The sequence below is a fragment of the Prionailurus bengalensis genome, chromosome E4 (assembly GCF_016509475.1).
Source record: "Prionailurus bengalensis isolate Pbe53 chromosome E4, Fcat_Pben_1.1_paternal_pri, whole genome shotgun sequence".
Classification (NCBI taxonomy): Eukaryota; Metazoa; Chordata; class Mammalia; order Carnivora; family Felidae; genus Prionailurus; species Prionailurus bengalensis.
In genome coordinates this window covers 69,091,360-69,112,982 of record NC_057360.1, presented here as the reverse complement: position 1 = coordinate 69,112,982, position 21,623 = coordinate 69,091,360, and the positions used below count along the sequence as shown (strand labels likewise).

Genomic DNA, 21,623 nt, shown 5'->3' with positions numbered 1-21,623 from the left:
CAGTGTGGGGTCAGTTACCCACCAGCCTTTAATCCGAAGGGAAGGAACATCATGACTGATATTTTCTGGGGGAAGGAAAATTCCCATTTCATTTATCAGATCATGTGTCTGGAATTTCATCTCAAAAATTATGGTCACCCCCCAACCCCCTCACTTCCACCCTCCTGTCACCCCTTTGAGGCCCTTTGTCCTTCTCTGAAGGACCAGGATCCTAAGTGATAACAGCCCTCAGCCCACGGTTTTGGGGGCAGGAACAAAGGTTGAGAGGGTGATATCCTCAGCCTGCTGCAATGGTGTGGCCTCCCAAGGGTGGCAGGGCCTGGCAGGGCAGGGCCCTCCTGATTCAGCCCTCCCCCCGCCCCCCGACCCAGGCATGCCCAAACTCCATTCCAGACCCCAGCCAGAAGCAGATGTGACCTTCAGTCCCTCCAGAGGTGAGGCTGGGGTGGGAGGAGACAGTGCGCTGGCCAAGACCCCCCAGCTGGGGTGTTCCAAGTCTCAGAGGGTTTTTTCCTTGCCCTCGGCCCCTTAGTCAATTCCATCACGCACACATACACATGGACGCCCTTCCACTCACCCCTTCCTTCCTTCACTAGTTGGCTCCGCACAAAACAGCTGCCAACAGCCAGGGCTCCCCACCCCCACATGCCCCTCAACTCCCACCCATACTCAGAGTCTCAGACCGTCAGCCTCAAAGCTTCCAAGAATCTTTATTGAACTTATCCACATCGTGCACACACCTGCTGGAGCCAGGGTGAGGCCCTGTGGCCACTGCCAACAGGTGAGACCCCAGCTGGCAGGCCCCCCACCCGCATGACGGGCATTCACTTCTTCCGGGGCTGCTTATCCGGGAAGCCTTCAAAGAACTCGTTGCACATCATGGCGACACAGGACAGGAAGACACAGTACTCCTGGAAGTCCACTTCATTGTCCTTGTTGCTGTCCAAGTTGCTCATCAGTCTCTGAAAGGCCGCATCATCCGTCCTTTTCTGCAAGGAAGGGGCGACAGGTAGAACCACAAAGCCTGGATGGAGCCGAGTGCAGACCAGGGTTCCATCTCCAGATGGGGGCACAGGAGTGCAGCCACTCCCAGGAGGCCTGCCCTGGGCGCTCTGCTCTGGGCTCTCAGGGGCTAAGCTGGGGCCACAGAAGGTCAACCCGAGGGGTGAGGAAGTCTGAGTACCCGGGTGCAGCTGGAGAGGGGGACCGCAGTGTCTTCCCCAAGGTTGTTTCAAGAATCCAGTCGGACAATAGTCACGAAAGTAAATGTACAATGTTTATTTGTTTATTGGGGGGGGGGAACACCACGAGTGGGGGGAGGGGCCGAGGGAGAGAGAGAATAACAACCAGACTCCACACTCAGCACGGAGCCCAATGCGGAGCTTGAACCCTCAAACCATGAGATCATGACCGAGCTGAAATCAAGAGTCAGATGCTTGACCTACTGAGCTATTCAGGCACCTAGAAAGTAACGCATAAACTGCATAAAGTTTGATATAGATGGGAGCTGTGATTGCTGGGGGCGGGGGGAGGGGGGCACAGTAAGCATGTGTCTCCATAACTGTGTCTTCACATTCACAAGCCAGACTCAAAAATTGTTCATTGCTGGACTGATGGCAACAGGACAGTCCTGACTCGTGGGTCTCGGCTTTGCACTCTGCCTACCTTAGGAAGTTATTTAGCCTCTCTGAGCTTTTGTTTCCCTTCAGTTAAGCTGTGCAAAGCACCTGGCAGAGTCTGGTCCGAAACCTACCTGTTCATTCCCAGCCCTCTTCCTGCTGGGCTCTAGGAAGAGAGTGGTAGGTGCTCAGTGTGTTTCCAACCAAGCCGTCAGGGCAAGCTCTCTGCCCCAACTTCCCCATCTCGGTGACAGATGCCTGCTGTGGCTACAGCCCCCACCCAGGCCTTGCCCCTCCTCTGTGGGGAAGGGGGCACATGGGGCCTACTCCCAGGCAGTGGCCACTCACCCCTAAGAAGCTGGGCAGCTCCCGGGTCAGCAGCTCCTTTAGCTCTGACTTGTTGAGCTTGAACTTGTCACCCTCCTTGCCAGAGTATTTGTGGAAGGTGGACACCATCACATCCAGAGCCTTCTCCAGGGGGTACGCCATGGTGGCAGTCAGGATCTGAGGACAGGGTCCCAGAGACACCCTTATCTTCCCCATCCGCACCCTCAACTTTGTGTTCAGAATGTCAGAATGTCTCATCCCACTCCCATCCCTCAGGGAGCACTTGATGACACTCTGCTGCCACCAGAGGAGGACCCCAGAACGGTGGGGCTCAGCTCCTGGTGGGGAAGGTGCACAGTGGGAAGCGGATGCTTCAGGCAGCAAACTCCCCAGCCTCCCTCAGGCTGGGCCTCTCGAACAGACCAGACGGCTCCACCCCTCACTCAGGCCTCCCGTGACCACAGCAGCCGCACCCTGGTGCTGCTGGAGGCCTGCCCAGGGGCCTGCAGCGGAAAAAACCAGCGACCAAGCCCTAGAGTAGGGAGGGGCAGGGTGAAGTGGCGGGGGCAGGGATGCAGGGGAGGGGAGGGGAGGCGAGCTGCCTCTGGCTGGGCTGCCGGGTGCAGGGCAGAAGCTCAGAGGACACGACCAAACTGCCACAGTTGCCTTCACTTGGCTCCCCACACTCGAGTGTGCACACGCAGGCTTGTGCAACCAACAAACACAAGCCGATGTGCACACCCACATGCCACACACACACCATCACATACTACAGCAACAGCATGTGCAAAAGCCAGCATCTCAGTACCGCTCAGCTAGGTCAGATCCAGCCACCTGCACTTCTTTTTTGTGTGGGTTTTTTTTTTCCCTCTTGCACATGCATGCACACAGGTGCACGCACATCCACACACACACCCCAGGGCCTCTGCATCGGAATCTCACACTGGACCCATTTAGCACACCTGGCCCCCACCAGCCGCTCCTTCTGCCCAGCCTGCCCCAGCCTCAGCCTGACACCCTTGTGTCCTGCCCCAGCCTCGGCCTGACACCCTTGTGTGCTAGTTGGGAGGCCACGACTCACCAGGCCAAGAGGAAGAGACGAGAAGAGAGGGTGAGAAGAGAGGAAGAGTGGGGAGAGCCCAGCGGTCTGTGCTATTTATACCCTGGTCAGGCCCTGCCCATGGCAGGGGTTGGGGAAGAGGGAGAGACAGTCCTCCTGCGGCCCCTCCACCAGCCCTGCTGGAAACCCAGCTCCCTGCCCTGGGTTGGCACACTGGACAATGGGGAGCCCACACAGGCAGGGCTCTCAGGAGAGTGGGCACCCCCCCAGTGGCCCAGCACAACCTGAGTTTTCAGGAGCCAGAAGAAGTCTGTGCCGTGGGTGTGGGGGCCAGGGAGGAAGTGGTCCCACTGGGCACCTAGAAAAGGGGGTACGGGGTGGTGAGCGAGACATTGCCCTGGAAATGCGCCCGGCTGGCTCAGATGGTAGAGTGTGCCACTCTCGATCTCGGGGTTGTGTGATCCCACACTGGGCGTGGAGCCTGCTTAAAAGGATAAATTAAATAAAGCCTTAAACAAAATTTGCCCTAGAAATGTGGCTGCCCGGGAACTATGGGGGGGGGGGGGGCACCCAGGCTCAGTGCCCGTGCTGCCTTTCCCCTCTCTAGAGGGTTCTCTGACATGCTGAGTGAGGCCCAGGGCAGGAGCTGGGAGTCTGGAGGAGGAACAGGCCAACACCCAAAGTCACTGCTGGGACCATCCCAGGCATGTCAGTGGACGAAGGTCCGGGCTGAGGCGGTGATGGAGTGGGAGCCGGGTGCAGGGCTGAGGGATGGACTGCAGCTACCCAGAGTGGTGGGGAGGGGGCATCTGGAGTTGGGATGGTGTTAAGGTGAAGCATGCACGGTGGGGTGCAAAGTTAAAGGAGCAATCCCACAAAACAAGGAAGGCAGGGAATGGGGTCAGCTTCTCAGTGCGGTACGAACCCGAATTGACCTTCACGTGGCTACAGCCTCAGGGGTGGGGTCTGTCTCCAGGCGTCCCCTTCCCCCTCCAATGCAGGGCACGGCATGCCTCCCTGGCCAGGAGCAGTACCCCAGTCAGACCTCAGACACCCTAATCCTATTAGTTCTGCTCTCTGGACTCCCATAGCCAGGCAGGGACAAGCCCGCCGCACCCCTACGCCCCACCCCTACCCTCCTCCTCAGAGCGGCCTCACAGAGGACTGAGCTCTGTCCCCAGGGAACGGATGCCCTGGCGTCCTCCTTGGCAGCCCAAGGGAGCTTCTTCTTCAAAGACCCCAGAGAGCGTTGGTGGTACAGTGGTGAGCACAGCGGTCTTCCAAAGACCCCAGAGAGACGGAGAAAGAGAACCCCCCAAAGCCCCTGGACGCTGTCCTTGTATTGACCCCACCGCTCTTGCCAGAGCTGGAGACCAGGCTGCTGCCAAGCTGACACCTGCCCTGAGACCAGAGAGAAGGGAAGACTCTGCCCCAGGCCCCAGCTGTCCTCCCAGAAGCAGCAAACCAGACCAAGTGACACCAGCACTTTATTAGGGGCTGAATGTGCCCTTCCCCACCACAGTCACGGCCGTGGGAGGGAGCAGCAGCTCTGTGACTCTCTAGCTGGGATGCTGGAGGTGCAGGACGGGGGTGGGGGGACAGGTCCTGCCTGAGCAGACCCCTGTCCTCAGGAGCAGAGCCTACTGGGAGCAGGGGGTCACGGGGGTCACGTCCTTGAAGTAGTCATGGCAGAAAGTGCAGAGGCAGGCCAGGGAGCGCACGTACTCCACAAAGTCCACCTTGCGGTCCTTGTCGGTGTCCAGGACGCTCATGAACTCACTGTAGACACCCTCTCGGAGCCCCATCTGTGCAGTGGCGGGGGGGGGGGGGGGGGGCAAGGTTGAGGACAGAGCGTGCCACCACCCCACCCTCCCCTCCTGGGCGGTCCCACACCTCCCCTGAACCTCAGTGCCCCCTGAACCCTCCTTCTCAGACCCCCCTGCTGGCTGCTGAGGGCCTACTATGTGTCAGGAACTCTCCACGGTGCTGTGAACCAGTCCTCCCAGCAGCCCTGCAAAGCAGCAGGTCCAGTGACTGTCTTCCCGAAACACGGATGAGAACTCAGGGGCCCACGGCCTCGCCTGTACCCCACCTGCCGGGGGCTTGTCCCCAGCTCTGCCTCTGCAGAGTCCAGGCAGTGCTGCCCTGCAGCCTGGGCCCCCAGGGGTCTCGCCGGGGTCCAGGTGGGCAGCTCCTTCTGTAGCAGCTCCTTGAGCCCTGCCTGGCAGAGCCCGTGCTTGCCCCGGAGAGCTCTGCGTATTTCCGGAAGGTGCTCACGACTGTAGCCAATGCCTGCTCCAGAGGTGTGGCCATCCTCACTGTGGGAGAACAAGGGCTGACTCACACCAGAGGCCCAGGGCACCTCTGCCCTCTGCGCTTCCCAGGGTCTGCTCCCAGTCCTGTCTTAATCTCCACTCGGCTTCCAGCCCCACAAGCTCCACCTCCTCTGAGCAGCCCTCTCCCTTAAGCTCTCCGGCTCCTTCTGATTTTCCCCCTACTGCCCCCACTGTTATTCTCCCGGCAGAGGTCTCGTTTCCCTAACATCACCGCACACTTCTCAGGGAGAGTGCCCTGTCCCCTGGCTGCACCCCCATACTGGGGATCCCTGAGGACTCCCCAGTTCTCTGCCTTTGGGCATCCCTGACACCCAGGAAGGGCTCAGCCCCAACCACCCCATGAGATACACAGCCCCCTGGCCTAAAGGATCCCAGCTCCTTCTCTCTCCCTGATTCCCCTCTGCTGGGCCCTGTGGAGTGAGAGGCGCGCATGGCTGGGGGCTGCCATCCCTTTGTGACAGCCCTGTGGCGCAGGGTGTCTGGGTTCTCAGTAGAGGAAAGGGCCACAAGCCCAGGAAATAGCAACCTCAGAGGTGCTCAGCGGCCCTTCGGGGCTCCTGCCAGCCGGGCTGGTGCCACCGCACTTGATCTTTCAGAAGCTGGGTGCCTGGACACTGGAGGGATTCCTCTTCCCGGCGTAGCCCTGGCCTGTCTCAGGCTTCAGCAGGAAGGGGGTGGGGGGGGGGGGGACAACGTGGAAAGGGAGCCAACACCAGTGCTTTTAGCCCGCGTCCCCCACCCCTGCAGACCTCAGCTCTGCACACCCCTGAGTGTACAAAGAACCCCTGAGCCCACCATATCTGACTGCCCTCACCTCTCTGGTCCCTGCTGTGCTCATCACTCTGCCCCCAGACCCAGACCTGGGCCAGGAGACAGACCCCGAACTGCCCAACACCCAATCCAGGGCAGGACCCAAGCAGCTGGCACTCACCACTGGTGAGTTTCAGCTGTAGGAGGCAAGAGACAGGACATCCCTATTTGTACTCTCCCATGGAAGGAAGGAAGCAATTATGGGGGCCCAAGTAGGTCAAGCTGAGGAGGCCCCCAGGGGCTCCCCTGCCTCCTGCCCTGGCGGCCCTTATTACCAGCCCCACTACCCCCCCATCCATGCACACATCAAAGGCCAAGTCTGGGCCACAGACACTACCCCCTCATTGCCTGCCCCCAGAGTTGGGGACCGGGCGCAGCACCCCACCCCTGATCTTCCAGCGCCCGTTGGAGGAGATAGGCTAACCCCTCACATCTGTCCCCACCTCTTCACTCTGAACAAGCACCCTAGAAGCATGCAAAGTGGGGGCACACTTAGCCTCACCCCTAGGGAACCCCTGTGCCAAAGGGGATCTTGGAGACATCTGCTTAGCCCCCCCTATTTACAAGTGAGGACACTGAGGTATGAGACACCCTCCCTGCCTGGCCTCTGGATCAGTGTCCTTGGTCACTTTCAGCTGTGAACGGCTCTCCCCCGTGTGAGACCTTCTTCAGCGGGCCTGGAGGAAGAGGAAGGGCAAGTTGCCGCCAGAGCCCTTCCACGGTCATGCTGACTCCTCTGCGGCCCCCACGGCCCCCAAGTGCTGCGAGTGACCTCAGACCCTGCACGGCCCCCCGTGCGTACAGCCTGAGGTCTGTGTCCTGCCCTCCGTTCCGGGAGGGTCCGATGGGGTGGGGCTGGGTTTCCTCTGGCTCTAGCTGGAGTGTGGAGCCCTTTGGGGTCCCAGCATCATGGGGGCTGCCCCTGTGTCTCCTCTCCTCAACGAACGCTGGGCTTCAGGCTCTGTCTTCCTCACTCCACAGACTGTGAAACCAAAGGTCCTTTTGGCTTAGTGGGGCCAGTGCTCTCAGGGCATGAGGGGCCCTGGTGTCCTGCTCACCTCTGGGACTCAGCGTTCTCTTACTGCCCTGTGAGCTCTTCATTGCTTTGAAACATGTTATTTTTTAATTCTATCCAGCATTTTTTGTTATTTTTAGCTGGAGCAGGCACAAAGCACCATATTATCAGACGTGGAAATCCCTCCATATCACTTCTCTGTGCCCTCATGCATGCCCCAGCCTGAGAGACCCCTCCCTGTTTCACAGCACGAGAGCCCAACACCCAGAGGAGGGTGGGAAGGGGGAGAGGAGAGCAGCACCCAGGCCTCCAAAGAAGCCCTATTGTTTGTGGAGGCAGCCCCAGATCTCACGACACCTTGACCTCAGCCAGGGCGCCCAGCATCCAGGCCCAGCCTGGGCATCCTCTCCTTGAGGACTCAGCCCCTGCAGGTGAAGGGAACAAGCAGGGGAGGGAAGGGAGAGCTGTGATTAGCCCTGTTTTATAGACAAGGAAGGTTATGAGGAGCAGGGGGGACAGAAGTGGGGACCAGCAGATAATCCAATTCCAGGCCACTCACTGACTCCAGCCTGTGAGACCCCTGCCTTGCCGGCAGAGCTGAAGCAGGGTCACCCCACCCCTCTGGGCCTCACATCCCTATCTGTTGCGGATCAAGGGTAATAATGGTGGCTACTTCATGGGATTCCTTCGGGGCTTATGTCACTCCGTGTGTACAAAACGCACACACAGCACCTGCTCATAGTCAGGGCACAGATGTTAACTGAGAGGTAGGTAACTTGCCTGAGGTCACATACCTAACAAGTGGCAGGCCTAAGAGCCACTCATTATTCATGTAACTATTTAAGTCACCTGTCTGAGGCACCGTGGGTGTGCTCAGAAACAAGACAGATTCGTCCTGGCTCTGTGGCGATGACAACCAAATGGGGGACACAGGTGACAACAAACAAACGTAGGCCAGGTTGGTGGTATCCGTGCCAAGGGAAAGGGGGGTGGCGGGCTGGCACCGAGTGCGGGGTCCTCAGCCTGTGGCCCCTTTTCCTGAGTGAGGCTGCGCCTGTTTGTCCGCTGCGGGGGAGGGGCGGGCGCTCACCCGGGAGGCGGGCACAGCTCCCTGGATGCTCCTCCTTCCCCAGCCTCCACGGTCCACTTGATTCTGTGCCTTGGAGCCCTCACCACAGCTGGTGATGCAGGCGTGGAGCCTGCTGCTGAGGACGGCAGCACATCTAGAAGGTGAGTCTCTGCCCCACCTGTGGGTGGGAGGGTGGGAGAGATGCCCTCTGACCTGGAAGGACTTCCTACAGCACTGACCCTCCCCCTCCTCTCCCTCCCCTTCCCCTCCCTCTCCCTGCCCCCCCTCCCTGCCCTCCTCACCCTCCCCTCCCCTCCCTTTCCCTGCCTCCCCTTTCCTTGTCCCCCTCCCCCTCCCCTTCCCTCCCCCCTCCCTTTCCCTCCCTCTCCCTCCATCTCTCCTCCCTTCTCCCTCCCTTCCCCTCGCCCCCCTTCCCTCCCCCTCTCCTTTCCTCCCCTCCCCCCTCTTCTTTTCTCCCTCCCCCTCCCCCCTCCCCATGCCCTCCCCCTTCTCCTTCCTCTCCCCTTCTCTCTCCTTCTCCTCCTCCCCCTCCACTGCCCCCACTATTATCACCACAGCCTTTGAAAGGCTCTTGGGAAATTGCATTGCCCTCTGAAGGTCAGTGTCTGGTTCTTCACCTCAAGGAGAAATAAAGAGCACCTGGATATGCAAGTGCTTGTTCCAGAAGGACCTGGGCCCAAGGGACAGGGTAAGCACTCCCAGTCCCCGAGCCCCACGGAGCCATGAGCTGTTGTCCCTCTGATGCGAGTTATTGCTCATCATCTAAGCCACCTGTGGGGAGGTGAGGAGGGAATGTTTGATTACTGGGGCTGCAGCCAGAGAAACCTTTGCTGGGGATGTCTGAACTGAGACCAAGGAGAGCCTGTGGGGCTTAGACCTGCTACCGCTTTTGATGGCCAAGTCAATGCCAGTTGTGCCCACTTCCCAGATGGGAGCAGTGAGTTGGTGGAGAGATCATGTGACCTGAAGCTAGGAGCATGGGGAGCCCCATTTCAGTCATTCCCCGGTCTCAGAAGCCACCTTTGACTCCAGTACCTCTTTCTTGGAGGGTCAATAGGCTGTCAAGGGTAGACCCAAAAGAGCAAAGGCTGAGGCGGCAGCAATCCCCGAGAGGAGGTGAGGCTCTCCTGGGGCTCTCCTTCCAGCTGTAGCTCCAAGAGCAGGTGGGAAGTAACTTGGCCAACGGTCCTCTGAACAGTGCCATTTTCTGGACCCTCCTGCTCTGCCTCAGCAGAGATTTTGTGAGAGGATTCTTGCGACCAGCTAGGTAAGTCTGGTGTTTGTTAGTGTGTCAAATGCTCAGAAGCAAAAGAAATTAGCCCCATTTAATGCCCAGCCATCTGAGGCCAGTCTCCACCAGCCAAAACAGTCCAAGAATGGGGAACTGAGTCCCAGCAGAAGCCAGGATCCATCGTGAGCAATCAGACCACCACCAAGTGAGTCGGGTTTCCCCTTGATTCAGAATCAAGAGACCAAGAAGGTCTGGACTCTGCTCCCCTGTGAGAAATAAACCCACTGACCCAATCAAAGGAGGGAACATGGAGACTTACAACACAGTGAAGCAAGGCTTTAACCAACATTCTTGCAAGAGCAGGTCTGATGGACAGGCAAGCTCGGGGCAGTTACAGCAACTTACCTCCTAGTGTGAAGTCCTTCCCCTGGTTCCTCATTGGCTGAGCACTACAGAGGTAAGTGCCTCCCCTGGTTCCTCATTGGCTGAGCACTACAGAGGTAAGTGCCTCCCCCGGTTCCTCATTGGCTGAGCACGACAGAGGTTACAGCCTTACCCAGAAGTCACCTGTGCCCACATAAGACCAAAAGTAGTCTGATTGGAACAAATGTACATTCCTTGAGGTGAGGCAGAGACTCCAGTTCTTTGGCTCATGCTCATTGCAAAGCCGGCAAAATGGAGAGGGGAAGAAGAACCAGAAAGTGATATGTCTAAGGCTTTGGGACTCTATTGTTTGGGGGGATGGGGTTCATACATATTTCCAATAGGTTGTAAACCTATTGGTAACTAGACAGCACAGCTTTATTTGGTATTTCTGAAAATGAATCATCTCACTTACTCTCACATCACCCAAGTCCCCTTGCCTTCACACAAACCCCAAGGCATTGGACGTAGCCAGAAGAAGGGGAGGAAGACCTTTGACTCCAGTATCCTGTGTCCTGTAGACGTGAGGCCTTTCTTACAGGCCGGGGTCAAGTCCCAGCACTGCTCCTTATTCGAGTCTCCCAGCCCCGATTCCCTCCTCTTGGAAGTGCAGTTACTACCAGCACAGCCCTCTTCCACCCGTTGTGAGGACTCGAGGAGACAGTGCTCGACAGGCCCAGCAGAGAGCCTGGGCGGAGGGACACCTCCAGGAACTGCAGACGCTGCTCCCTCCCTGTTTCCTCCTCTGTGGAGAGAGTCTAGTGACGGGGCTGAGAGAGCAGCTGTGGGAGTGTTTCTCTCCATCTCAGGCCCTCTCCTACAAGATGGTAGCAGGCAGGCTTCTGTCTTCTTGTCGCTGGGCCTGACCAGCCTGCCTCGCTGGCCCAGACACATGGTTACGCAGAAGCATGAGAACCAGCAGGTTGTCCCCTGTACCTTCTCCCTCAGCTCCCTTCCGTCTTCGGGGCTCTCATCTGAGCTCCTCCTAAGTGTCTGGCAAGCATCACACTTTCCCATGGAAGTAAGAAAAGTAAGAAAGCAACTGCCCAGCCTCTCTTTCCTTATTACTAAAACCTAGGGGTGCCTGGGTGGCTCAGTTGGTTAAGCATCCAACTTTGGACCTCAGGTCAGGTCTTGAACTCAGGGTCATGAGTTCAACCCTGCATTGGGCTCCATGCTGGGCATGAAGCCTACTTTAAAAAAAATTTTTTTTAATTTTTTTTAACTTTTTTTCTTTCAACGTGTCAACATACCCAGCTAAAGCTACTTGGTTTCAGCTAAGCCATATTACATCATATTTCATTGTTATGACCAAAGAGTTGCAAGTGGAAATACCTGGAGAGAGTACTTCCTGCATAATAAAAAAGCAAAGTCTCGGGGCACCTGGGTGGCTCAGTCGGTTAAGCGTCTGAGTTCGGCTCAGGTCATGATCCCACGGTCCGTGAGTTTGAGCCCCGTGTCGGGCTCTGTGCTGACAGCTCAGACTCTGGAGCCTGTTTCAGATTCTGTGTCTCCCTCTTTCTCTCTCCTCCCCCACTCATGCTCTGTCTCTCTCTTCTCAAAAATAAATCTCAGTGGAAGATTTCTGCATCTTACCCTTCCTCTATCTTCCAGACTGGAACATGGACAGTGAAACCTGGGGCTATAGCAGCCATCTTGTGATCATGAAGCAGCATGCAAGAGGGGAAAAGCATATATACTATAGGTTACAAAGAAAAAAGAAAAAAAATGAAAAGACACTTAGTGCCCCTAAACCAACCCTGAACTGCCCACCCCAGACTTCTTGTTATATAAGACAATTAAAGCCGCTATTATTGGTCAGGTTATCTGCAATTCATAGGTGAATAAATTCCAAATGGATAGACAATTTTACATCTGAAAGTGGAGTTCTAAAGTAAAAGAATCTAAAATGTGGAATTGGCTAAGCAGAGGAGGGAAGACAGAGAGACAGGAGAACCCAATATGTGCAGGCTGGAAAGCCGGGACCCTTGTTATGAAATGACAAAATATTTGGTCTAATTGTCCATTGATGTACCTTGGGATGCAGGCCAAACGGAAACCTAAATGTAGTGATAAAGGAATTGGTACAAAAAGTGTAGAAAGTTAGCATGAGGTGGTTCCTTGAATCTTTCATCAAAGACCTGCAAAAGTGGGATGCTGCTATTACAAAAACCTGAAGCACGTGTCATTGGCTTTGGGACCAGGCAATGACTGAAAGCTACACGGACCTCCAGGAGGTTAGTCGTAATAACTGGAAGGACCGTGAGGAAATTGTTACTGAAGCTAAAGAAAAGTGACCCCTGTTATGTAGCAGTGGAATGTCTGGGAACATTACTGTCTATGGTAATATGGAAAACAGAAAGAGCACCTAATGAACTCATGGGTTTAGCTAAGGAGAGGTTTAGGTGGAATGTGCAAGTGCCTGCTTCTTCTGGATGTCTATGATAAAATATGATATGAGAAGAAAGAGATGAACTAAAAGACTCAGTCTTTTTAAAGGAAATATAGAGGGCCCCAAACAATCTTTACAGCCAGCAAATGGCTCTCGAAGTAATAAATGGCTTCAGGACAAAGATCAAATCCAGGGTCTTGCCAATAAAAAGAGATCGGGGAAAAACTGAAGTCAAAGTAGAGACTTAAAAAGGTTTAAGGACAAGTCTCATAGATCTAGATAAACAAGTTGGCTTCTAATAATTTTAGAAGTGTGCCTCTTTTCACGCAAAAGCAGCAGAATACACATTCTTCTCCAGTGCACATGGAACATTCTCCAAGATAGACCACATACTGGCTCACAAAACAGCCCTCAATAAATATAAAAGAATTGAGATCATACCCATACCATGCACACTTTCACATCACAATGCTATGAAACTTGAAATCAACCACAGGAAAAAGTTTGGAAAACCTCCAAAATGCATGGAGGTTAAGGAACACCCTACTAAAGAATGAATGGGTCAACCAGGCAATTAGAGAAGAAATTTTAAAATATGTGGAAGCAAATGAAAATGAAAACACGACAGTCCAAACACTTTGGGATGCAGAAAAGGCAGTCCTAAGAGGAAAATACATTGCAATCCAGGCCTATCTCAAGAAACGAGGAAAATCCCTAATATAAAACCTAACTGCACACCTAAAATAACTAGAAGCAGCAAAGAAACCCCAAAGCCAGCAGAAAAAGAGAAATAATAAAGATTGAAGCAGAAATAAACAATATAGAATTTTTTAAAAAGTAGAATAGATTAATGAATCTAAGAGCCGGTTTTTTGAAAGAAGAAAAGAAGCCAGACTTCTCAAAAAGAAAAGAGAGAGGACCCAAATAGATAAAATCACGAAAATGGAATTATTACAACCAATCCCTCAGAAATACAAACAATTATCAGGGAAATATAAAATACTATGAAAAATTATATGCCAACAAACTGAACAACCTGGAAGAAATGGGCAAATCCTTAGACACCCACACAATACCAAAACTCAAATGGGAAGAAATAGAAAATGTGACCAGACTATAATCAGCAAAGAAATTGAATCGGTTATCAAAAATCTCCCAACAAATGAGAGTCCTGGACCAAATGGCTTCCCAGGGAAATTCTGTGACATTTAAAGCAGAGTTAATACCTATTCTTCTCAAGCTGTTCCAAAAAATAGAAATGGAAGGAAAACTTGTGGACTCATTCTTTGAAGCCAGCATTACCTGGATTCCCAAACCAGACAGAGACCTCACTAAAAAGGAGAATTACAGGCCAATATCCCTGATGAACATGGATGCAAAAATTCTCAACAAGATACTAGCAAATCAAATTCAACAGCATGTTAAGAGAATTATTCACCATGATCAAGCGGAATTCATTCCTGGGCTGCAGGGCTGTTTCAGTATTCGCAAATCAATCAATGTGATACATCACATTAATAAGAGAAAGGATAAGAACCATATGATCCTGTCAATAGATGCAGAAAAAAGCATTTGACAAAATACAGCATCCTTTATTAATAAAAAACCCTCAAGAAAGTGAGGATAGAAGGAACATAACATCATAAAAGCCATATATGAAAAGTCCACAGCTAATATCATCCTCAATGGGGAAACACTGAGAGCTTTCCCCCTGAGATCAGGAACATGACAGGGATGTCCACTCTCACCACTGTTGTTTCACATAGTGTTGGAAGTCCTAGCCTCAGCAATCAGACAACAAAATGAAATAAAAGCCATCTAAATTAGCAAAGAAGTCAAGCTTTCACTTTTCACAGATGACATAATACTCTACATGGAAAACCCGAAAGACTCCACCAAAAAGCTGCTAGAACTGATACATGAATTCAGCAAAGTCGCAGGATACAAAGTCAATGTACAGAAATCGGTTGCATGTCTATACACCAATAATGAAGCAACAGAAAGAGAAATCAAGAAATCAGTCCCATTTACTACTGCACTGAGAACCATAAAATACCTATGAATAAACCTGACCAAAGATGTAAAAGATTTATATGCTGAAAACTATAGAAAATTTATGAAAGAAGTTGAAGAAGACACAAAGAAATGCAAAAACATTCCATGCCAATGGATTGGAAGAACAAATATTGTTAAAATGCCAATACTGTCCAAAGCAATCTACACGTTCAGTGCAATCCCAATCAAAATTGCACTGGCATTTTCCTCAGAGCTAGAACAATCCTAAAACTTCTATGGAACCACAAAAGACCCCAAATAGCCAAAGTAGTGTTGAAAAGGAAAACCAAAGCAGGAGGCATCACAATACGGGACTTTAGTCTCTACTACAAAGTTGTAATCATCAAGACAGTATGGTATTGGCACAACAACAGACACATAGACCAGTGGAATAGAACAGAGAACCCAGAATTAGGTCCACAAATGTATGGCCAACTAATCTTTGACAAAGCAGGAAAGAGTATCCAATGGAAAAATGTCTCTTTGCAAATGGTGCTGGGAGAACTGGACAGCAACATGCAGAAGAATGAAACTGGACCACTTTCTTACACCATATACAAAAATAAACTCAAAATGGATGAAGACCTAAATGTGAGACAGGAAACCATCAAAACCCTACAGGAGAAAACAGGCAACAACCTCTTTGACCTCAGCCGCAGCAACTTCTTACTTGACACATCTCCAAAGGCAAGGGAAGTAAAAGCAAAAACGAACTATTGGGACTTGATCAAGATAAAAAACTTCTGCACAGGAAAGGAAACAATCAACAAAATTAAAAGGCAACCGACAAAATGGGAGAAGATATTTGCAAATGACATATCAGATAAAGGGTTGGTATCCAAAAATCTATAAAGAACTTACCAAACACAACACCCAAAAAACAAATAATCCAGTGAAGAAATGGGTAGAAGATACAAACAGACGCTTTTCCAAAGAAGACCTCCAAATGGCCAACAGACACATGAAAAGATGTTCAACATGGCTCACCATCAAGGAAATACAAATCAAAACCACACTGAGATACCACCTCCCACCAGTCAGAATGGCTAAAATTAACAATTCAGGAAAATACATGTGGAATTTCAGAGGATGTGGAGAAACGGGAACCCTCTTGCATCGTTGGTGGGAATGCAACCTGGTGCAACCAGTCTGGAAAACAGTGTGGAGGTTCCCCCAAAAAATTAAAAATAGAACTACACTATGACCCAGCAATTGCAATACTAGGAATTTATCCAAAGGATACAGAAGTGCTGATGCATAGGGGCACATGCACCCCAATGTTTATAGCAGTACTATCAATAATAGCCAAATTATGGAAAGAGTCTAAATGTCCATCTACTGATGAATGGATAAAGAAGATGTGGTTTATATATACAATGGAATCTACTTGGCAACAAGAAAGAATTAAATCTTGCCATTTGCAACAATGTGGATGGAACTGGAGAGTATTATGCTAAGTGAAATAAGTCAGCCAGAGAAAGACAGATACCATGTGTTTTCACTCATATGTGGAACTTGAGAAACTTAACAGAAGACCATGGAGGAAGGGAAGGGGGAAAAATTGTTTCAAACAGAGAGGGAGGCAAACCATAAAAGACTCTTAAATACAGAGAACAAACTGAGGTTGCGGGTGGGGGATGCAGGGGAGAGGGGAAAGTGGGTGATGGGCATTAGGGGAGTACTTGTTGGGATGAGCACTGGGTATTGTACATAAGTGATGAATCATGGGAATCTACTGCTGAAGCTAAGGGCACACTGTATACACTGTACATTAGCTAACTTGACAATAAATTGTATTTAAGATAATAAGATAAGATAGAAAAGAAAAGAAGAGGAAAGAAAAGGAAAGGAAAGAAAGAAGTGTGCCTCTTAGACCCTTTCAGACAGGAGGGCCTTTCTCCCAGCTCCCTGTCCCTCAGTGTAAGGTAGGGAGGCACCAGTCTCAGAGAGATTTGTTAAGTGTGGCTTTTGTCTAATTAAGTGAATTATAAGTTGATACACAAGAAGTCCACAACCTTTTTCCTTTTTTAAAAAATTTTTTAATGTTTTTTAAATTTATTTTTGAGAGAGAGAGAAAGACAAAGCATGAGTGGGGGAGGGGAAAAGAGAGTGGGAGACACAAAACTGAAGCAGGCTCCAGGCTCTGATCTGTCAGCACAGAGCCCAACATGGGGCCAGAACCCACAAACTGTGAGATCATGACCTGAACTGAAGTCGGAGGCTTAACCAACTGAGCCACGCAGGCACCCCAAGTCCACAACATTTTTAAAGGAATTACATAAGCTTTGACTGAAAGGGATAGAGACAATTCAAACAAAAGAAGCTTTGGGTGATCGACTTCCTTGGGCAGAAGGCCCAAGGCTGAGAAAGCCGCTTAGCTACAAACACAGACATTGCGTACAGAAAATAAAGAGTTAAAGAAAATGAAACCGAGAGCCAAGAGAGTGGATCCAAGAACCACTTATAGGAAGCAGAACTGGACACTAGTCAAGAATCTGGTGGCATGTGTCTGACTCAATTTCAGAATTGCTATGGACCAATGGCACTTTTGTGCCTTCAATCTACCACCACTCTTTTTGACTAGGAGTATTTATTACCTGTCTCACCTTTGTGTATTGAATCTGTTCTTCATAGATCTTCAAGTCAAGGAGAACCACTCTTGATGAGGTACATGCAGAGATGACATCCAGATTCAGACCTGACATGGATGACAAGCCCCTCGGCCTCACATTGATGCCTTAATGAGGTGGATTTGGGGAAGGAGGTGACTGCATTTTGTACATGGTTGCTAGAAGTCAGACCATGGTATACAGTCTCCAAAGATGGCCACTGTTAACTTCATGCTACTGCTCCTCACATGAAAAGATGGGGCCTAATTCTCTTCTCCTTGAATCTGGGCCAGCATAATGACTTACTTGATCAACAGAATGCAGCAGAAATGACGCTCTTGGATTTCTGAGATAAATCTTAAAAAGCCTCATAGCCCTCTTTGGGGCCTCTTGAGCTGCTCACTTTGGGTACACTTCCTCTCAGAACCTAGATGCCATGTTCTGAGAAGCCCAAGCTACATAGAGAGGTCACAGGTAGGCATTCCAGCTGACTCCCAGCTAACAACTCATGCCAAATGCCAGGGTAATTGAGTGAGCTACCTTGGAAACTGAATTAATTTGAACTTTCTGATGACTCCAGCCCCAACATCTGTCTTCAACTGCATGAGAGGTCCCAAATGAGAACCCCATTGACTGATTACAGTCTACTTATAGAACCTTGAGAGATAATAAATTTGTTTTAATTTACCAAGTGTTGGGTGGTATGTAATGCAGCAATAGGGGGCCAGAACAGCATCTCCGAGTCTGAATTCTGAATCTCAGACTTATTTTATAAGGCACTTAAATGCAAATTTCTTTATGCCATTGTTAGGTTTCCTGTGCCTTACAACTGAATACAGTCGTAACTGGTAGAGAATTTGGTAACTAGAAATGGGATCCACTAAAAGAGAGAGAGAGAGAGCCTAACATGTGTAATTAATTGAAGAGAGAAAGAATAAATATGAGGACCTCACCTTTGCCCGCTGGAAAGTCAGTGACTTTGTTAGCAGGTGGCAAAGCATTTGGCTGTCACCTGATGCACCACAGTGTGCAGAACAGATGGCAACCTTGCTACAAGTTTAGGGAAAACGGTAGAAAAAAATCAGGATGTTGATATGAAGTAGCACCTGGTAGTTTTCAGTAGAGACACACAGAAGAAGAATGAACTCAAACTAGAGCCAATCTAAGAGCAAATATCAAAAGAAATACAGCTTTGCTGAAATAGGGCCACTGCCTGTGGCCTGCAACCTGACAGAAGTCCTCAATGCAAAGGTCTGCCAGGTGGATGAGACTAACTGATGCCTCTTGAGCTGATTCCAGTACAACTGATTGTTCATAGTATTGAATGTCAAGGTCTGTCCTTTGTTCTGAAGTTATATCCTTCTTTGTTGGGACTTTCTTTTCATGAAATGACAGCAATGGTAGATGGTTTTGCCCCTTTTAATATCGTCATTGGGGGGGGGTGGAAACTTCAGCAAACTATCTCAAATTTTTACCAGTATTTGGAATCCCAAAGTCTGGGACCTAAGGCACAGCTCTGGCCTTGGTGAGATTTCCAGAAAAGTCAGGGCCCAGAGGGGGTGGGATCTAAGGAAGACCTCATTTTCCGGCACCCCAACTGAGCCAGCCAGGGTATAGGGCATCAATGAGCAAGTAAAAGATGATCAACAGAAAAGTTTATTGAGTACAAAAGGGTAAGGAGAGTCCTCGTGGGCCCATCAGGCCCCTGGTAGAGTGAGAGCTTTGCTTCAGGGCCGGTCTGGGGAGTCCTGGAAGAAGTCATTGCACATGATAGTGACCAGGGCCAGAAAAACAGCGTACTCCTGGAAGTCCACCTGCTGGTCACTGTTCTCATCCAGGTCTCCCATCAGCTTCTTCAAGCCCTCCTCATCCACCTTCTCCTGAAAGCAAGAGGGAAAGACTCAGCAGGTTGCTTTCCACACATCCCTGCGTCAAACACACACTTACTGGTCAGAGCCCAGCCCTCTGTCTGCACTGGGCAGCAGGCAAGTGGTGGGCAGGGAGCCCCTGGAAGCTACAAAGGGGCCCTGTGAATGAGGACAGGTAGCTGGGTGTTCATCGGGGAAGGTCTCCAGTGCTCACCGCTGGGAGTGAGGAACATGCCAGGATTCCCTGGGCCCAGCGAGGTAGGCATTATCACTACCCCCATTTTGCTCATGAAGAAACTAAAAATTTCTGAATTCAGAAAAGGAAAACTTTTTAATACCTGCCAAAGTGAAACAAAATTAGAAAATTTTAACCAAAAACAAATTTGAAAGGAAAAAAAGGCCATGCCTCACAAGTTCAAAGCCTTAGACCTGACTTCGTAATTATCCAGGAGTCACTATGGGACAGGTGAGGGGTCAACTGAAAGTTGACTGCATTTTTCTGCAAAATGTCCCAGGGTACATGTGTTAGCTGGGCTTTTCTGTCCCTATACACCTTCTTAGTTTGGCACATAATATGGAAACTAAGATTGACAGAACTGTGGGCTCTTGGGCCAGTCATTTCCCCCTCTCTGGGCTCTGGTTTGTTCAATTCAGGGAGGGGGTTGGACAGATGGATGCCGAGGGCCCTGACAGCACACACACCCATCCTGTGGCAAGCTGCAGGGACAGCAGCGATAGGACACTCACACTTGGGCCTCACCCCCTCGGCAAGGCTGTACCCCATGTTTGGTCAGCAGGACCCTCCCACCAGCTGGCCCCACTCACCCCAACAAAGCTGGGCAGCTCCTGGTGCAGAAGTGCCTTCATCTCCGCCTTACTCAGCTTGAACTTGTCACCCTCTTGGCCTGAGTACTTGTGGAAGGTGGTGACCATCACAGCCAGTGCCTGCTCCAGGGGACTGGACATCTTGGATCTGGGGCCATAGGATTGCAGGTGATGGAGACAACTTCAGCCCAGCCAGGGGGACCCACCTGCCCTTGTGTCCTAAACTCCATCTCATCTCCAAACCCCTCTCCACATCGCCCCGGAGACAGGGCCTTCCTAGGCAGGGCCCACTATGGACAGATGCTAAACCTTCCCCTGTGTTTGGAAGTCACCAAGGGAGGGGCCTCATGTCTACTCTGGTCACACTTGTGGCACACCCCTGAGGGCAGGGCTCCCTACTCTGTCTGTGGGAAGGGAAATGGCAAGGTGGCTGGAGTCCCACTTGGGTCCTCTCTATGGAGCCCCTTCCACAGGCCAGCACTGGGGAGGTGGCCTCTCCATGAGCCAGTGAGTGGGGGCTCACTGGGCTCTGGCAGTAGCCATGGCTGCAACCCAGGGTATGAGCTTCCCTGAGGAAACACTTCCGCCCCCCACCCCCACCCCTCAAGACAAGGGACTCCTAAGGCTGGGGGGGGGGGGGGTGAGACTGGAAACGCCCTCGGGCAAGTATGTTTCCTCCACTGGACACGGGACTCTCAGAGGGATGTATTTCCCATCACACTGGAGACCTCTGAGCCAGGGGGTGCTGTCTCTATTGGATGTGGAACCAGGGAGCGTCCTATTGGGATTGGAATTAAAGAAATTGCGTGTCCTGTGCACCAGGATCACAAGGACAGAACTGAGAGGTCATCTTTTCCAAGGCTCTGCCTCTGAGAATGCTCTGAGCAGCCCCGGGAGGCTTAGAGGGTGTCCTGGGGTGAGGCCACAGTAGCTGGTGTCAGGGGCAAGGACAGCCCTGGGCCCATCCTGCTAGCTCTCAAGGCAGAGGAAATGGGAAGGGGCGGAAGGCAGAGCTATGAAACTACACAGGACAGGGACCCAGGCAGCCCACACACTTGACATCCCTGGCCCTTGTCCCTTAGTCTTGCTAGAATCCTGGACTTTGCAAAAACAAAAAACAAAACCAAACAAACTCAGGACTCTCATTAAAGCACCCACACACATGTCATATTCCTGGGCCAAGGCCCCCAAGAAGGGTCTCTAGACTGAGATGCCCAAACCGTGAGACCTAAGAGAAGGCCACAGAGTAACCCCTAAATGAGACCTCACAGAGGAACCTGGAAAAAGCCCTCAATCAGACACTTCACAGAAGGTCACCCAAAGGGAGAGGCCCTGAATGAGAAAAGCAACTATGGAGACAAAGATTAAGACAAAGGAACAAGGTGGAGACCCAGGGGGCCTCCTAACCAGCCCTCAGCAGGACAGACACACTCACCAGACCAGATGGCAGAGAGGTTCTGGAAGGAAAGCCAAGGGCCAGGTGCGTACAGTGGGGTTTATATCCCGCCCCACTGGCCCCCAACCTGCCCTAACCTGATCCCGCCAAAGCCTGGCCTCCTGCCACCCCCACCCACTCCCTACTGGCCCCCTCCCTCCCAGAGACTGCTAGCTCCAACCCAGCCTGCCAGCCAGAAGAGAAGGCCCCTTCTAGGCCACAGAGGGGGCTGGGAGGCACCATGGGGAAGGGGCAGCCAGCACCCAGGGTGAGGGGAGATAGCCCCTGTTTGTGGGCCTAGAGACTCACGCCAGCCTTGCTCTTAGGCCACAGGCCTTCGAGTCACAGCTCATGTGTGAGTCAGGCTACAGGCACCCAGGGACTTCCCAGACCTCGTGTGTGTGTGTGTGTGTGTGTGTGTGTGTGTTGAGTGTGCGAGCACGCATGTGTGCACACGCGCGTGTGTTCGAGCTGACTGGGGCGGGGCAGGGAAGCTTCAGAGCTGGCGGCACAATTCTCCTCGGTGAG

General features: G+C 51.7%; 3 protein-coding genes across 5 annotated transcripts; all 3 read right to left on the bottom strand.

Annotated features, from left to right (window-relative positions):
- Nucleotides 1-691: 691 nt before the first annotated feature.
- LOC122475783 (protein S100-A4) lies at nt 692-3,156 on the bottom strand. 2 transcript variants are annotated; one of them, XM_043567883.1, is made up of 3 exons: nt 3,028-3,156; nt 1,968-2,123; nt 692-989 (listed from the first exon to the last, which is right to left on the bottom strand). In XM_043567883.1, exons 2-3 carry the CDS (start codon nt 2,106-2,108, stop codon nt 825-827), a joined length of 306 nt encoding a protein of 101 aa, XP_043423818.1. In that variant the 5' UTR covers nt 2,109-2,123; nt 3,028-3,156; the 3' UTR covers nt 692-824. The 2 variants fall into 2 exon arrangements, with proteins under 2 accessions (XP_043423818.1, XP_043423816.1); XM_043567881.1 differs by lacking the exon at nt 3,028-3,156 and having other exon boundaries at nt 1,968-2,346.
- A 1,324-nt stretch (nt 3,157-4,480) lies between these two features.
- Nucleotides 4,481-5,410, bottom strand: LOC122475816 (protein S100-A3-like; the record flags this gene model as incomplete). The annotated part of the gene is made up of 2 exons (XM_043567921.1): nt 4,481-4,811; nt 5,180-5,410. Coding segments are annotated over 2 exons (396 nt in total), but the record flags the coding sequence as incomplete, so codon positions are not given.
- Nucleotides 5,411-18,607: 13,197 nt separating this feature from the next.
- Nucleotides 18,608-21,207, bottom strand: S100A2 (S100 calcium binding protein A2). Of its 2 annotated transcripts, none has more exons than XM_043567919.1 (3): nt 21,096-21,207; nt 19,661-19,808; nt 18,608-18,847 (listed from the first exon to the last, which is right to left on the bottom strand). In XM_043567919.1, exons 2-3 carry the CDS (start codon nt 19,799-19,801, stop codon nt 18,695-18,697), a joined length of 294 nt encoding a protein of 97 aa, XP_043423854.1. In that variant the 5' UTR covers nt 19,802-19,808; nt 21,096-21,207; the 3' UTR covers nt 18,608-18,694. The 2 variants fall into 2 exon arrangements, with proteins under 2 accessions (XP_043423854.1, XP_043423855.1); XM_043567920.1 differs by having other exon boundaries at nt 18,608-18,844.
- Nucleotides 21,208-21,623: the final 416 nt, after the last annotated feature.

What these genes read in the sequence shown, in the direction of transcription:
- LOC122475783 (XM_043567881.1), bottom strand. Translation starts at nt 2,204, where the DNA reads ATGAGACATTCTGACATTCTGAACACAAAGTTGAGGGTGCGGATGGGG. An exon ending in AGCTGCCCAGCTTCTTAGGG is followed by an intron (nt 990 to 1,967) that starts GTGAGTGGCCAC and finishes CCTTCCTTGCAG; the next exon opens with AAAAGGACGGATGATGCGGC.
- S100A2 (XM_043567919.1), bottom strand. Translation starts at nt 19,801, where the DNA reads ATGTCCAGTCCCCTGGAGCAGGCACTGGCTGTGATGGTCACCACCTTC. An exon ending in AGCTGCCCAGCTTTGTTGGG is followed by an intron (nt 18,848 to 19,660) that starts GTGAGTGGGGCC and finishes TCTTGCTTTCAG; the next exon opens with GAGAAGGTGGATGAGGAGGG.